This window comes from Oncorhynchus kisutch, linkage group LG12 (assembly GCF_002021735.2).
Source record: "Oncorhynchus kisutch isolate 150728-3 linkage group LG12, Okis_V2, whole genome shotgun sequence".
Taxonomy (NCBI): domain Eukaryota; kingdom Metazoa; phylum Chordata; class Actinopteri; order Salmoniformes; family Salmonidae; genus Oncorhynchus; species Oncorhynchus kisutch.
In genome coordinates this window covers 49,281,242-49,296,581 of record NC_034185.2, presented here as the reverse complement: position 1 = coordinate 49,296,581, position 15,340 = coordinate 49,281,242, and the positions used below count along the sequence as shown (strand labels likewise).

General features: G+C 39.3%; 1 protein-coding gene across 3 annotated transcripts; it reads right to left on the bottom strand.

Moving 5' to 3' along the window:
• Positions 1-2,318: 2,318 nt before the first annotated feature.
• On the bottom strand, positions 2,319-15,007 carry LOC109901113 (probable E3 ubiquitin-protein ligase HERC3). 3 transcript variants are annotated; one of them, XM_031837734.1, is made up of 24 exons: positions 13,410-14,040; positions 13,218-13,329; positions 12,990-13,066; positions 12,631-12,858; positions 12,147-12,238; positions 11,279-11,409; positions 11,002-11,126; positions 10,748-10,824; positions 10,512-10,639; positions 10,345-10,404; positions 10,119-10,224; positions 9,815-10,007; positions 9,350-9,504; positions 8,968-9,090; positions 8,565-8,663; positions 8,030-8,197; positions 7,806-7,946; positions 7,319-7,485; positions 6,979-7,042; positions 4,783-4,853; positions 3,951-4,134; positions 3,539-3,641; positions 3,389-3,424; positions 2,319-3,296 (listed from the first exon to the last, which is right to left on the bottom strand). In XM_031837734.1, the coding sequence occupies exons 1-24, from the start codon at positions 13,639-13,641 to the stop codon at positions 3,217-3,219; spliced, it is 2,952 nt and encodes a 983-aa protein (XP_031693594.1). In that variant the 5' UTR covers positions 13,642-14,040; the 3' UTR covers positions 2,319-3,216. The 3 variants fall into 3 exon arrangements, with proteins under 3 accessions (XP_031693594.1, XP_031693593.1, XP_031693595.1); XM_031837733.1 differs by having other exon boundaries at positions 2,319-3,424; positions 13,410-14,039; XM_031837735.1 differs by lacking the exon at positions 12,990-13,066 and adding an exon at positions 14,801-15,007 and having other exon boundaries at positions 2,320-3,424; positions 13,410-13,508.
• Positions 15,008-15,340: the final 333 nt, after the last annotated feature.

Here is a 15,340-nt window from a genome sequence, read left to right as displayed (position 1 = left end):
AGGGACCAATATGTGTTGAATTATTTTAGTTAGTATGTGTGCTTTCAATTTTGGTTAAATATGTCCTGCGGTGGCAGAGGAATTTGGTTTTTTTTGGGTTCGTTTTTTGACGAATTTGGCCTCTTATGATTGTGCGGTATACTGTGTGTAATACAAGGCTGCAGGGAGGCTACTGCATCCATTCATTTGTCTGTTCAGTTGATGTGTATGGATTTGTCCTGCATTTATTTTAGTGTGCAGACATGCAGGGTGTGTTATATACAGACCTTTGAATGTGTATGTATAATATGCTTGGATTCTGTGCTTTCCATCTTGTAGAGTCACTGTGACTTCAGTTTCGAAAGGAGCTGATGGTTTACCTGCTTTGTTTTGTCCTTATTCAATAAAGGAACATAATGTTACACATTGTGTTTTTATATTCATATGGAATGTGTATTTGTTTATATGACAGAGTACTAGGGCCACACTGAAGAAAAAGGATAAAGTCATAAATTTATGAGGCTGGTTCTTTCTGCAGAAAAGCTACATATTGTTTTTACAGTTTTGATACTTATGACAATGTGATACTTAATATTCTGGCACATCAGCATGTCTTTGTTTATGAAACCATACTGAAGTACAATTTCACAAAATGCCCCACATCTGTCATTTTAACAACTGTCCTCCTTTAAAACAACTGGTTACAATATTATGACTTGTGTTTTTTTCCCCTCTGTGGCCCTAATATTCTATCATTTTATATATAGCCTTATAGTCTATGGGAAACTGTAAATTATCTAATGATAGCAACATCATCTAAAAATCATTTTTTATCCAAAATCATTGAAATTAATGATCACAAACGTTTAAATAATAACAGTGGGTCTAGTTATATGTGATAACAATGTATAGTGAGCAGTGAAATAACTATTGGTTTCCATTTGTGGTGACTGCTGACTGACATTAGGGATGAGATTAAATAGATCCTGGAATTGTAGCCTGGTCTGGAGCAGGCTAGCTCCACAGAATAAATCTCCATGGTAATTTATACCATAACATATCCTCCTGCCCCCTATCCATCTTTAGTGCAACCGGATTACGGATCAATTGAGCCAGGATCACCAAGATATCCTGGCTTAATCCCTTATCCTAGTTTTGTGCAACAGGCCCCAGGGCGTGACAGGTGTGGCAGATCAAGAAGCTGATTAAACAGCATGATCGTTACACAGGTGCATAAACCTTGTGCTGGGGACACTAAAATGTGCAGTTTTGTCACACAACACAATGCCACAGATGTCTCAAATTTTGAGGGAGCATACAATTGGCATGCTGAGTGCTGGAATGTCCACCAAAGCTGTTGCAAGATAATTGAATGTTCATATTTCTACCATAAGCCTCCTCCAATGTCATTTGAGAGAATTTGACAGTATGTCCAACCTGCCTCACAACTGCAGATCACATGTATGGCGTCGTGTGGGCGAGCGGGTTGCTGATGTCAAAGTTGTGAACAGAGTGCCCCATGAGGCAAATGGTGGTCACACTAGATAATGTCTGGTTTTCTGATCCACGTCCATACTTTTTTACAAACAGATGTATATCTTTATTCCCAGTCATCTGAAATCCATAGATTAGGGCTTTTTAAATTTTTATTAATTTCACCTTTATTTAACCAGGTAGGCTAGTTGAGAACAAGTTCTCATTTACAACTGCGACCTGGCCAAGATAATGGGGCAGCAGGGTAGCCTAGTGGTTAGAGCGTTGGACTAGTAACTGCAAGATTGCAAGTTCAACCCCCTGAGCTAACAAGGTAGAAATCTGTCGTTCTGCCCCTGAACCCACTGTTCCTAGGCCGTCGTTGAAAATAAGAATGTGTTAACAGATTTGCCTAGATAAAGGAAAAAATAAAATAAAGTTAACTTGGAAGTGCCATGAACTTGAGTAGTACTCTAATTACAAGTTGAGGTCAGTGGTGTTCAAATCATGAGCCTGGAGGTTCTCTTTTTGTCAGAGCACCATGCAACCGAAAATACACCCTTTAAAGGCCTTGTCGCAGATGTTCACTGAGATCACATTCATGGTAAATGCTGGCATGTCTGCTCAATTGTAAATTACCTTTAAAGTATATAGAGCACCTTGAGTTAAATCCTTCCCTATCTTGTGAATTTTGGAAGGATGATTTGAGAAGGACGTGTGCCAAATGATCTGTTTCCTTGTATCTTGGTTGTTAATGTGTTGTTTAATGTGCAGGCACAAACCATGCTGTACTTTTTGATTTATAAATGTTTTAATACAATTTGGTGAATGTGTTACGCCCCTGAAAACAGGGGAGAAATAATCACGAGAGTGATACAGTGTTGTTTTCTCAATTCAACTTTTAGTTCAATCTTTACAAAAGTAACACATTACAAAAAAGAAAAACCATTATACAAATAACACAGCAAAATATCTTATCAACAACGCACATGTTCATTCACAATCGACATAAAATGTCAGCTACTCTCAGTAGGATGCTATTCTTCGCTACAACCGAGCAGGGCTAATATTACTCTCTGCAAACTTAACTCTAACTTCCTCAAGATGTTACTAAGACACACCTTAAACACTCTTGACATGTTAGCGAGTTATAACATTAAATTACTCTTTTTTTATCATCAATAAAGTACCTGAAAACAGGGGAGAAATAATCACGAGAGTGATACTGTGTTGTTTTCTCAATTCAACTTTTAGTTGAATGAGAAAAGACCGCCATTTCCCCAGGAATATGGGTGGAGACCAGAGCAATCGATCTAAGGCTCATAGATTAAGAGCATTTCGTAGATCACAGATTAACACTTTTAGGCACCACAAAATAAAGTAATCAATAGAACGTTTACACATTACTCACAATTCGTACCCTTTGTACGCTTGACGGATTTGAACTTTAACACAATTATGAATGTTTTCAATCTCTATCAACTAATACTGAATGCATGATCTTTTTAACCTTAGATGTTTTAAGATCCTCACATACTATGAACTTACTAATACTTTTTTAATGTATAACAGGCTATGAATATTTCCTTTAACCTGTCACAAATGCAATATGATAATGTCATAGTACCGTACAGATCTCAAGTTAGGATTTGAAATACAACCATACATTAAAACAATCCAAATCTTACACCCAACTATGGAACAATGAAAAGATGAACACAGGAGAGGAGTGTGTAAATAGCAGCAACACTATACACCCATTATTCATTCTTGAAACCTCTGTTGTGGCCAACAGCTTCTATAAGTCTGCTCTGTAGTGTCTCTTTGGAGGGGTAGATGGGCAGCTGCAACAGAGAGTGACAGGTCAGCGCCTCTGGGAAATGCAGTTGGGAGGAGTTGAGAAGGGTTTGGACCGTCATCCTGATCTGGTTCATACCCAGGATGGGCACACGATCACAGCCAGTCAGGAACACTGAAGGGGCAAAGGTGGTAAAAGGGAGAGGGCAGTGAATGACAGAATATAACTTTATTCTCAGTAGCCTACGTTATTGGTTCATCTGTTACAATGAAAACGTTCCATACTTACACAGGAACGCTTTCTTTTGATCCTCTGTCAGTTCCTCAAACACCTCCCAGAATGTGACGATGTTGGGATGCCCAGCATGGTACTCTCCTTCATACACAGTGTTCTAGTTTGGGGGGAAATGCCCTCAATTAATATATGGTGAAGCAATAGACACTTGACACCATTCAAACTACTTGTCAAATCAATGCATCAAAACATTTTAGCCAGGTTGCAGAACATGTTCACCATGAATCCCAAATCAGCCCCAGGACACTTGTTTTTAAGGCTCCATCTTGCCCTCTGATAGGCTAGGTGACATTTCTGCAATATGTTATATGTTTTTACTTGTCTAATGCTCTCAGATGTAGACAATTGACTCAGGGTAGATTTGGGATTGAGCTTCAGTCATGTAGTAACAAAACATGGTTCTGACCTGTTTCAGCATTTCCCAGTCGAAATTCTCCTTCCCCACCATCACTCCCCTCAGTTCCTCTGGCTGGAAGAACTCCACCACGTCCTTGTCACACACCTTGAAGAAGCCTTTCCTGAACTCTTCAAACACCACCTCTACTGACTGGTTGAAGATGTAGTTCACATAGGTGTCAACAAACTCCTTCCTGTCAAAAGAATGACAGACTGTCACGCCCTGACCTTAGTATTCTTTGTTTTCTTTATTATTTTGGTTAGGTCAGGGTGTGACATGGGTGATATGTGTGTTTTTGTCTTATTCTAGGGTGTTTGTACTGTCTAGGGTTTTTTGTAGATTTATGGGGTTGTTTTCACCTAGGTGTTTATGTTGGTCTATGGTTGCCTAGATTGGTTCTCAATTAGAGGCAGGTGTTTATCGTTGTCTCTGATTGGGAACCCTATTTAGGCAGCCATCCTCTTTGGGTATTTTGTGGGTTATTGTCTATGTGTAGTTGCCTGTGTCAGCACTCATTAGCATAGCGGCATTTTGTTTAAGTGTTCTTTGTTTTTCGCCATTCAATAAAAGAATGGATTCACACCACACTGCGCTTTGGTCCACTTCTTACGACGACAGAGTCAGATATCCATTGAGTTGTAGCTAGTATAGGTTGCTGTCAATTCAAGGAATGAGAAGCGTCATTTACTTTCCATTATGATTTCTCCATTCATACAAATATATTTCAATGTGTGATGATATTGCCGAAATGGAATTGACCCCAATCCTGGTAGCTGTAGCAATGGAGTGTCATACTGTAAACCTTGTATTTTGTCAGTTGTAAATATTGCTATAATCTTACTTGTTGGCACTTGTGACGAGTTTTCCAGTTTCTTTGGGATCAAGTTCCACCGCTACATCACCCCACATCACCTATAATAGTGAGTAATGAAAAAAGTGAGGTAAATTAACAATGATAACACTGCAGACTGAGGGTATGGACAACTAGATGGGAGTGATATGTGAGAGACATACACACTGAAATAATATAATTTATCTTATGTTCAGGAATTCATACCACTTCAATTAACTACAGATGTAGGAACTTAATTTGAGCCAATTTGATACAGCAGGAAAATAATCCTGCAGCAACAGAAAATGTGAATTATTTAGTGAATTATTTTTTATTTAAGTCAGTTAAGAACAAATTCTTATTTATCCTGCCGATCCTTGACTTCGGCGATGTCATTTACAAAATAGCCTCCAACACTCACCTCAGCCAATTGGATGCAGTCTATCACAGTGCCATCCGTTTTGTCACCAAAGCCCCATATACTACCCACCATTGTGACCTGTATGCTCTCGTTGGCTGGTTCTCGCTACATAATCGTCACCAAACCCACTGGCTCCAGGTCATCTATAAGTCTTTGCAAGGTAAAGCTCCGCCTTATCTCAGCTTACTGGTCACCATAGCAACACCCACCCGTAGCACGTTCTCCAGCAGGTATATTTCACTGGTCATCCCCAAAGCCAAAACCTCCTTTGGATGCCTTTCCTTCCAGTTCTCTGCTGCCAATGACTGGTACGAAATGCAAAAATCACTGAAGTTGATCTCCCTCACTAACTTCAAGCATCGGCATCAGAGCAGCTTAGGGCGGCAGGGTAGCCTAGTGGTTAGAGAGTTGGACTAGTAACTGGATGGTTGCAAGTTCAAACCCCTGAGCTGACAAGGTACAAATCTGTCGTTCTGCCCCTGAACAGGCAGTTAACCCACCGTTCCTAGGCCGTCATTGAAAATAAGAATTTGTTCTTAACTGACTTGCCAAGTAAAATTAAAAATATATATATATTTACTGATCGCTTCAGCTGGACACAACCCATCTGTAAATAGCCCATCCAACCAACTACCTACCTCATCCCCATATATGTTTTTTGTATTTTTCTGCTCTTTTGCACACCAGTATTTAAACTTGCACATCCTCATCTGCACATCTATCACTCCAGTGTTAATTGCTAAATTGTTATTACTTTGCCAATATGGCCCATTTATTGCCTTACCTCCTTACTTCATTTGCACACAGTGTATAAAGATTTCTATTGTGTTATTGACTGTATTTTTTTATTTATTTTTATTTCACCTTTATTTAACCAGGTAGGCTAGTTGAGAACAAGTTCTCATTTGCAACTGCGACCTGGCCAAGATAAAGCATAGCAGTGTGAGCAGACAACAAAGAGTTACACATGGAGTAAACAATTAACAAGTCAATAACACAGTAGAAACCAAAGGGGGAGTCTATATACAATGTGTGCAAAAGGCATGAGGAGGTAGTCAAATAATTACAATTTTGCAGATTAACACTGGAGTGATGAATGATCAGATGGTCATGTACAGGTAGAGATATTGGTGTGCAAAAGAGCAGAAAAGTAAATAAATAAAAACAGTATGGGGATGAGGTAGGTGAGAAAGGGTGGGCTATTTACCAATAGACTATGTACAGCTGCAGCGATCGGTTAGCCGCTCAGATAGCTGATGTTTGAAGTTGGTGAGGGAGATAAAAGTCTCCAACTTCAGCGATTTTTGCAATTCGTTCCAGTCACAGGCAGCAGAGTACTGGAACGAAAGGCGGCCAAATGAGGTGTTGGCTTTAGGGATGATCAGTGAGATACACCTGCTGGAGCGCGTGCTACGGATGGGTGTTGCCATCGTGACCAGTGAGCTGAGATAAGGCGGAGCTTTACCTAGCATGGACTTGTAGATGACCTGGAGCCAGTGGGTCTATGTTTGTTTGTTTGTCCCATGTGTAACTCTGTTGTTATTTTTGTCGCGGCCAGATGTGATACAGCCCATAATTATATTTAATGGACATTATTTTGTAGGGGTCATTTTAAAGTGGAAATTGCCTAACTTTAGAAGTCTTTAAAATACACTACAAGTTTGTATTTCTTGCAGTGTGGGAAAATTGTCAGCAACAAAAGGTTGATCAAATTAAAATCCTACATCTATATTATGTTACATTTTACTTGTTCATCAATCAAACTGTTTGAAATCAATACATACTGAGAAAGTCATGTCCATGTTTTCAACATCATCATCAGGGTAATCCAAGATGTACTGCAAACTCCTTCAAAAGCATTGAAAATAATACGTGACAATAAATGTGACAATTATAAATTGGCAATCAATAAATCATGATGCTTTCATAAATGAAAAACTATTTATCCAAATAATTAATAATTGCTTATCCTCACAGAGCAAGTGCCCTGCCCTTGAGATGCAATAAAATGCCTTGAGATGCAATTTCTTAATCTGTCCTTGGTGTCCTTATAACAAATACAACTGCCTGTACTGTAATACATTACTGACTAAGGGATAACAATATATTATGGTCTGAACTTACCCTGCTTCAATGGGGCTAAACTCTCTCAGGTCCTCTAAAGAGGGATTGATGTTCACCAGCTTCTTGAAGAAGGCCATGGGGAAGGGGAGGTGCACCATGTTGTTGTTGTACAGGGCCATCCCACACAGAACCCCAAACAGGAAATAATGCTTCTCCTCCACTCTAGGCTGTTAGTGAGGATGTGTTGGACAAGAGACAAGAAATAAGCCAAGAGTGAAAGTACAAGACATGCTGTTGTTAACATGGGGAAAATTATTAATATACAGTAAAGGGAAGGTAGTGTGGTTTCTAGAATACACTAGTAGGCTAGTAATACAGTATTAATATAGTAGTAGATCCTCTCTAGGAACATATTATTACAGTGTTTCACTACCAGCATATTTGAAGCTATTTTAAAGTACAATGATTATCTATATAGAAATAAAATAATGTGTTTAGGAGCAGAAAACCTCATAATCCATGTGCGATTTCCCTAAACGTGCCTCACCATTGCAGGGAACCAGGCCAGCGTATTGGTGTCGTTGTACATGAACATCCCAGACTCGGGTACCAACAGCTTATCAAACAAATGGAGAAAGAAGTCCCTTTTGTAGACATCTGTCAGCTTCACATCCTCGTCGAAATAGACCTGAGAGATGTAAGCAGCACATTTTGGAATAGCCCTTCTCTGTTCAAAACATTGTCCCATCATATTAAAAAATATGGACTTACCACAAGGGACCTCTTGAAGGTACTGTGATACGCTACACTCAGTTGATGGAAAGTGTCTTCGATGAGTGATGCTCTATTCAGCCTCAGCTCAAAGAACGGAGCAGGCGCCGCCACGAGGAACATGTCAAAAGGCCACATGCCAGTCCTTTGGCGATTGTTAGGGGGATTCTGCAATGCATAGAGTACAATGTTAAGTCTTCAGTTAGTGCTTTTCTAGTATACAATACAGGTATTATTTCAACCAGTTTCTCCCATCAAAAAGGTTAAGAAATATGGTTGGTTTCATCAGTAGTGATGGTCAACACCCCAGAGCTACTTGATATGCAGGCATTTGCTCCAGCCCTGTTCTAACACACCTGATTCAGCTAATCAAGATCCTGGTGAGCATCTGATTAGTAGAACCAGGTGTGTTAGAGCAGGGCAAGAGCAAAAGCCTGCATACAGTCAGTTGGTCTCTAGTAGGGGGTTAGCCACCTTGATTTATAGTATCTGCTGTATATTATAATACTATATATTGAGAAGCAAGTTTCATTACCTTTGTGAGTGCGGCGTTGATGTTAAAAACGTTTATCTTGCTCTGCAGATTCATCAAGAATGGGTAACGACAAAAGATGGCAGGTGTCTGATCCACATCCTGAAAGTGATGTAAAAGAAAACATACAAGGCATCTCAATTAAGGAGATTCTTTGTCTAATGATGTTCATCTGCAGTGATAAGGAGGAACTTTAGTAGGTGAGAAAGATTCTCCAGTAGGAAAACAAAATGTTTCCTTCACTCTTTCTTTCCAGACCATTTCAGGTAGAGGAAATCTCAAGCCTCTACTGAGATGAAGCTAGGACACTTTCTAAGACCCAAATAACGAACATTAAAACACTTCAAGAATGACAGCAACTAGCATTGTTAGCAATCAGTGACTGAGACAAAATAACTTTTCTTACCTGCTTTGACCATAAACGCCAAAGCTTTACATCCTCCTCTAGAAATATGGGATTGAAGTGAACCTCCTCCATACAAAAGGTACTGTCTGGAACAGTCTGGGTCTCTACGGATTTCTGGTTTGCCTTTAAAATAATATAGAAAAGTGAAATACATTGATAATAAATAAACAATTATTAGCAAGTATTAACTAAATATTTTCCATGTTTGTCAGCAAAATATGATTTCATCAAATCTCAGTTACAGTCTCATCGATTCTAAATAGGTTGCAATTAAATAACTGCCACCCTGTCACCAGATCGGTCCTCGAAGTTGACTGGTCAAAATGGAAAAACAGCATTATAAATGGATTGACAGTACGAGCAGTGAAGCATGGAAACTGACTCTGTGGAGATGGCCGAGGACCTGGAGCAGGTGCTTGATCCCAGTATCACGAGTGCGTAGAATATGTTCATTCCTCAGAATCCCCGACAGGGCCTTCTTCCACACCCCAATGTGCTTGGTCATGACAGACGGCTTCAATGAGGACCAGCAGTCACCTACAGGCCATGTTAACACACAGATTACTTTCTCAAACCATTTCGTGGGGGTATAGAATTTGCTCGACTTCACAATCATTCCAGGGTCACCCCCAATGTGCACACGTTTTGTTTTAGCCCAGCACTACCACACTCGATTCAAATTATCAACGGTTTTGTAAATTGAGCCTAGTCTAAATCTGCCAGACAGTGAATGAACAAGGACAAAATAAGTTGTCTACAGCACAAACAGATTTAGGACTACATTATTTTTGATAAGTTGAATTTGGGGTGACACACTTTAAACATTTTAAATGTAGGGCAACATTACCGAGGACCTGCAGCTTGTCGGGGTGCAGTCTGAGGATAGCAGCAGCAACGGCTTCGGTGAGATCTGTCCTTCTGTGCTGTTTGTGAAGGACCCTCAGGAGCTCAGGGAGAACCAGGTAGACCCTCAAGCCCTCCACTCCAATGGGCTCCTCATACAGGGAGCGAAGTAGTGTGTGCTGGACAACAGCTTCAACCTAGTGCAATGAAAGAGGTGTGTGAATCGTCCCTAATTCAAGATACATGTCAGAATAAATGTCCGAATAGGATCGATTACATATCAATTTATAAATATATTCACAAAATACCTCAGTCAAAACTTTGCCCTTTTTCGCCAGCTTCCGGAATGCGCCTTGGACGAGTGAATAATCCAGGCCAGACTGTTTTGGTGAGGTTTGGTAATGTTTGTCACAACTAATAAAAGCAAGAAATAATTGTCAATATTTTTGCCATATTTAAATCAGTATTCTTTGATAATGTAATATTTCAAACATAAGACAATCATGTATTTGAACCAATATTAAATACTGTTACCTTTTATCAAGAAAGCTCCCATTTAAACACGATGCAGAAGAAAACATTTTTGTGATTTCCCTGCAATTACAAGTTTGAGTAATCTTTCAGTTCAGTATGTGACCGTACATAAACAAAATAAGGAAATAACAACAATGGTAAATTATAGCTACTTATATCATACTTACTTCTGTCCTTTTTTCCAAGACTTTGAATCACATTCCGAGATCCATTTGTCAATGATTTCTTCATCTATAGCTTGTTGTGTCACTTTGCCCACACTTGACCTGAGATTGTTAGGCCTTTCTTCAGACTCCTGGGAAGATGACAATGTGATGCAACGTATCACAGAAATGTTAAGTACAAGGGACAAACTATGTCCTGTTTTGCTAACTCATTGTTTCAAACCAAATTGTGTCCATACCTGACCAAGAGAGCACAATGCAAAGGAATGGTTTCCTCCAGCAAAAATGTGTTCAATTTTCTGGTCATCAATCTGGTCTGAAATGTTGACAAAAATAGTTGATGATCAAGTTAAGGTTATTTCATGTTTTACCTCATGTTATTTTAGTTGAGTATTGAAATAAGCATTTTGTTGAGTTGACTTTTATTCAAGTTTGATCTGTTCTGAAAATGCGTGTACTCTGGCTAATGTTATACCATAAATGAATGTTTTACCTGGCAGTTGTACTGGAAGGGGCACAGACTGATCAATCTTTACTCCATTTCCCAGCTGTCCTTGCTCTCCGCGCCCAAATGAGTACATCTTATTGGAGGGCCCCACAAATGCTAATGTGTGGTGTCTAATGTGGTTGAACAGACAGAGAAAACATTTCTCAAATCAACATTGAATTCTTAAAAGGTCTTATGCTAAAATGAAAACAGACCTACATACATTTTTGTTGTGTCACAACATTTAGTTAATTCCAGATCATGTCTACTAAGTGTAACCTACCTTCCACAGGCTATCTGGGTCACCTTTGATCCACAAAGTTGCCCCACCACTCGAGGTCGTAGTTCATCTCGGAGAGAGTTGTGTCCAAGCTGTCCATAGTGGCCTGAACCAAATGTGAACACCACACCTCCCTAGAACAAAATCAACCCAGACAGTTATCATAGTGTTTTCCTCTACGTTAATGAGGATGTTTCAATGCAAATTTCCAGGGAACTAAAAACTAAAACTAAAACAAAATCAACCCAGACAGTTATCATAGTGTTTTCCTCTAAAACATTTCAATTGTTTTGTTTATTTTTTATTTCAACATTATTTAACTAGTCAAGTCAGTTAAGAACAAATTCTTGCTGACAATGACGCCCTACCAAAAGGCCTCCTGCGGGGAGGGGGTCTGGGATTAAAAATATAAATGAATTAAATAGAAATATAGGACAAAACACATCACGACAAGAGAGACAACACAACACTACACTAGAGACCTAAGCCAACAACATAGCATGGCAGCAACACAGCACGGTAGCAACACAACAACAGCATGGTAGCAGCACAACATGGTAGCAGCACAAAAAATGGCACAATCATTATTGGGCACAGACAACATCACAAAGGGCAAGAAGGTAGAGACAACAATACATCATGCAACGCAGCCACAACTGTCAGTAAGAGTGTCCATGATTGAGTCTTTGAATGAAGAGATAAAACTGTCCTGTTTGAGTGTTTGTTGCAGCTCGTTCCAGTCGCTGGCTGCAGCGAACATTGAGACACCAATATAAATAAACACACATAAAATGCAGACATATTGTATGGTCCAAACAACATTTAGTTCAAATTATAGGAAAAGTGCAATTATGTCAGACAGATATACAACCTTTGTCAGAACGGCAGTATGTTCTCCTCCACATGAAATCAAAACAGTCTTCTTCAGATTCAGGCAAACAACAGGAGCTGGAGCACATCTGTCTACAGAAAATTGGGTTCAATTTATTGTTATTATTATATATAATTGTTTATAATTATTTATTTACAACACATAACCCTCAAACACACGACACATTGTGCTCTCTCATCCTGGTTAAAATTGTTTTTAGACAGATAAAGGCACATTTCTGTACTTTCCTTTATTTTTTTAAACATAATTTCAACCACCAAAAAATGTGGTTGATAATAGATAAATCAGGGGTCTCCAGCTGCAGCCTGAGAGAACTACTGAGTGGGAAGACTTTTGTTTAAACCCAACACTAACACACCTGTTTCAAATAATGTACTGTTCATGGTCTTCGGTCTGGACCTTGATTATTTAAATATATTTAACAAGAGTCAACACATATGCTATTGTATAATGTATACTGTACTTGTTGTGTCCCCTAGTCCCAGTTGCCCGGCGGTGTTCTTGCCCCAGCCGAACACAGCTCCAGAAAGGGACAGAGCGAAGCTGTGGTCTCCCCCTGCAGTGATCTGAACCAGGGGGATCCCTGATAGAGACTTCAGGGGCTTGGGGGACATGGACATGTCGCGTGGCTCGCCCCACCCCAAACCCAGCTGACCGCTGGTGTTCTGACCCCATGTGAAAACCTGACCATCTGAACAGAAATCAGAAGTAAGCAACCATACAATGAGAACATTGTACAGAATTACAGTTTTGAAAGGTTAGACTGTTTTGGTTAAGTTGCATTGTGAAACAACGATTAGAGGTGTGTTAATGGTCATTTACCCTGAGTTAGTAAAATTGAATGCTGGTCTCCACATGCAACCTGAGTTACCTGTCGGTTACATAGGTTACCCAATGGGCTGGGGAAAAAAAGAAGAAAGATGACTAAGAGTAGCTGGCCCGTTTGAATTAAATTACAAATTGTTTTTATACTTTAACTATTTGAATGAGGGGGTGACAATTCCTTAAGGTAAACTACATATAAATGTATCATTATGGAATGGAACCCACCTGAGAATGTTGGCTTTGTCCAAGCAGAGAACCCGACCCTCTTCAGACAGTAAAACAGCATGAGAATCTCCACAACTCAGAGCCCGAATCCTCTCCTTACATGTCACACTCTCTAAAGCACACAAAACATATGACTGGGCAACTCAAGAAAATATATTATAAAAAATTGATTGTTAACGAGATTAGACCTACTCAGTTTCCCTGTGAATCTTCTCCCATCTAGGTCCTCTTGAATCCGTGCGACAGATACTAGTCTCCCATTATTTCTGATAAACGCGACCACACTGTTACCTGCGGACAGAGCCTGAATTTTAGATTTAAGGTGTATCAAATTAACGCAACTAATATCCGTTTTGGTCGTATCTAAACCACCCGGCTTTACTAAACCAAAGCCATTACGACAATCCTCTCCCCATGAAATCATTGTTGTGTATTATTCTTAAACTAGTCCATACAGATTCTAACACTTGAAGGAGAGGCACCTGCCGATGTTTCCGACTCAATGAAGGGTTTATATGACCGCAACCAACCATATGGCATACAGAAACACTAATCATCATCATTATCAACAAAGCAGGAAACGAAAATGAATCTTAAATGAAACTGTATTTATAGAGGGCATAAAAGAAAACACGCCTACAAACAAATATAAATGCAGTTTCGAATAGTTACTTATGACGCAAGGCCGAAAACGAAAGTGAACGTCTATTGACAATATCAGCCCAGTTATCTTCGAAATAGCCTACAATAAACTGACGCATTTGACACACACGATAATGCTTGAAACAATTACCACCCAGTCGATACCTCCCTAGATGCATTTCAGTGGAACTGGCTGAAACGTCCACTTTATGCTGACTGCTAAATGCTGAACTGAAAATGGTTTCGGAGTTTGAAAAGACCCGTCCCTCAGAGACGTCGCTAATATTTGCCCTGTTTTTTTCTTCCAGATGTTAACGTAATTACCAAACGTCATTTTTAAGCTCACGTTTATCATAATTATTTAAAAAAAGAACAGTCAGCAGTATTTTGCGGAGGGAGCACACTGACTTGACCAGGCAAAGAGTAAAGAAAATACAAAAATTGCTTTAATTATTGGGTTATAATACTATACACCAGTGTGGCAGTTGTACTAAACTCCTACTGCATAAAAGTTATAAAATAATCAATGTCCATCATTAATTAAAATGATAATTGAACAGGTAAATAGGTATATAATAACCTATGCAGAAAGTAGGGATGGGAGTTTGAAATACTTTTACTATTCGAATAGTAACATTCATTTTTGTCTGATATCCGGATATTTGAAATACATTCGTTTTTTAAAAACCTACGTTTTAAACCTGAACACATCTATGCGAGGGAGAAGATGGTACTTTATTGTTGCAGCAGCGGAAGAACATGAAAGAGAGATGGGAGCGAGCAGACGGAGAGAGAGAGACACCAAGGCAACCCCGCTACAGCCAACACTATCTAGCTAACTTGCAGCAGCGACGATGTTATTTATTATCATCCCATATAACAGTGTCTATATTGACTGGAGTAGCCTATCGGATTCGATAACACTTCCTGTAGCTACTCACCCCAACGCTAGGCATCGCCTTTTCAATGGGATGCTATAGGATTAGCTAGCCTAGCATGCTGACGAAAAACGAACATTCATTTAACAACTAGCAGTATTTCAATCTTCTCGATTTGTCAGTTGGCATAATTAGGAGTACACCGTTGTATTCCATTCCTGAATTGAGGTACATTTTCCGAGCCATATCTCTCGCCGGCTCCGCGCAGTCATGATCGTGGCATTGCAGCATTCCAACTAGAGAGAGAACGTGATGAAGAGTTTGGGTTGATTTATTCTTGCTCACAGATGAAACTGAAGAAATGCAGAATATACATTACAAATCATTGCAAAACACTAATTTAAAATACATAATACGTGACGTGTATAAAATATTGAACAATTGAAAACATTACAGGACATTTTTCATGATGGAAATTGAAATATTAAAATGTGATTTTAAAAAATATATTATTTTTGGGAGAACCTTTTAAGTGCTAGAGTTATTATACAGTCTGATAGTAGTCGTTTCGCAGGTGGTTCGTACGGGCAGTTATACAGGACA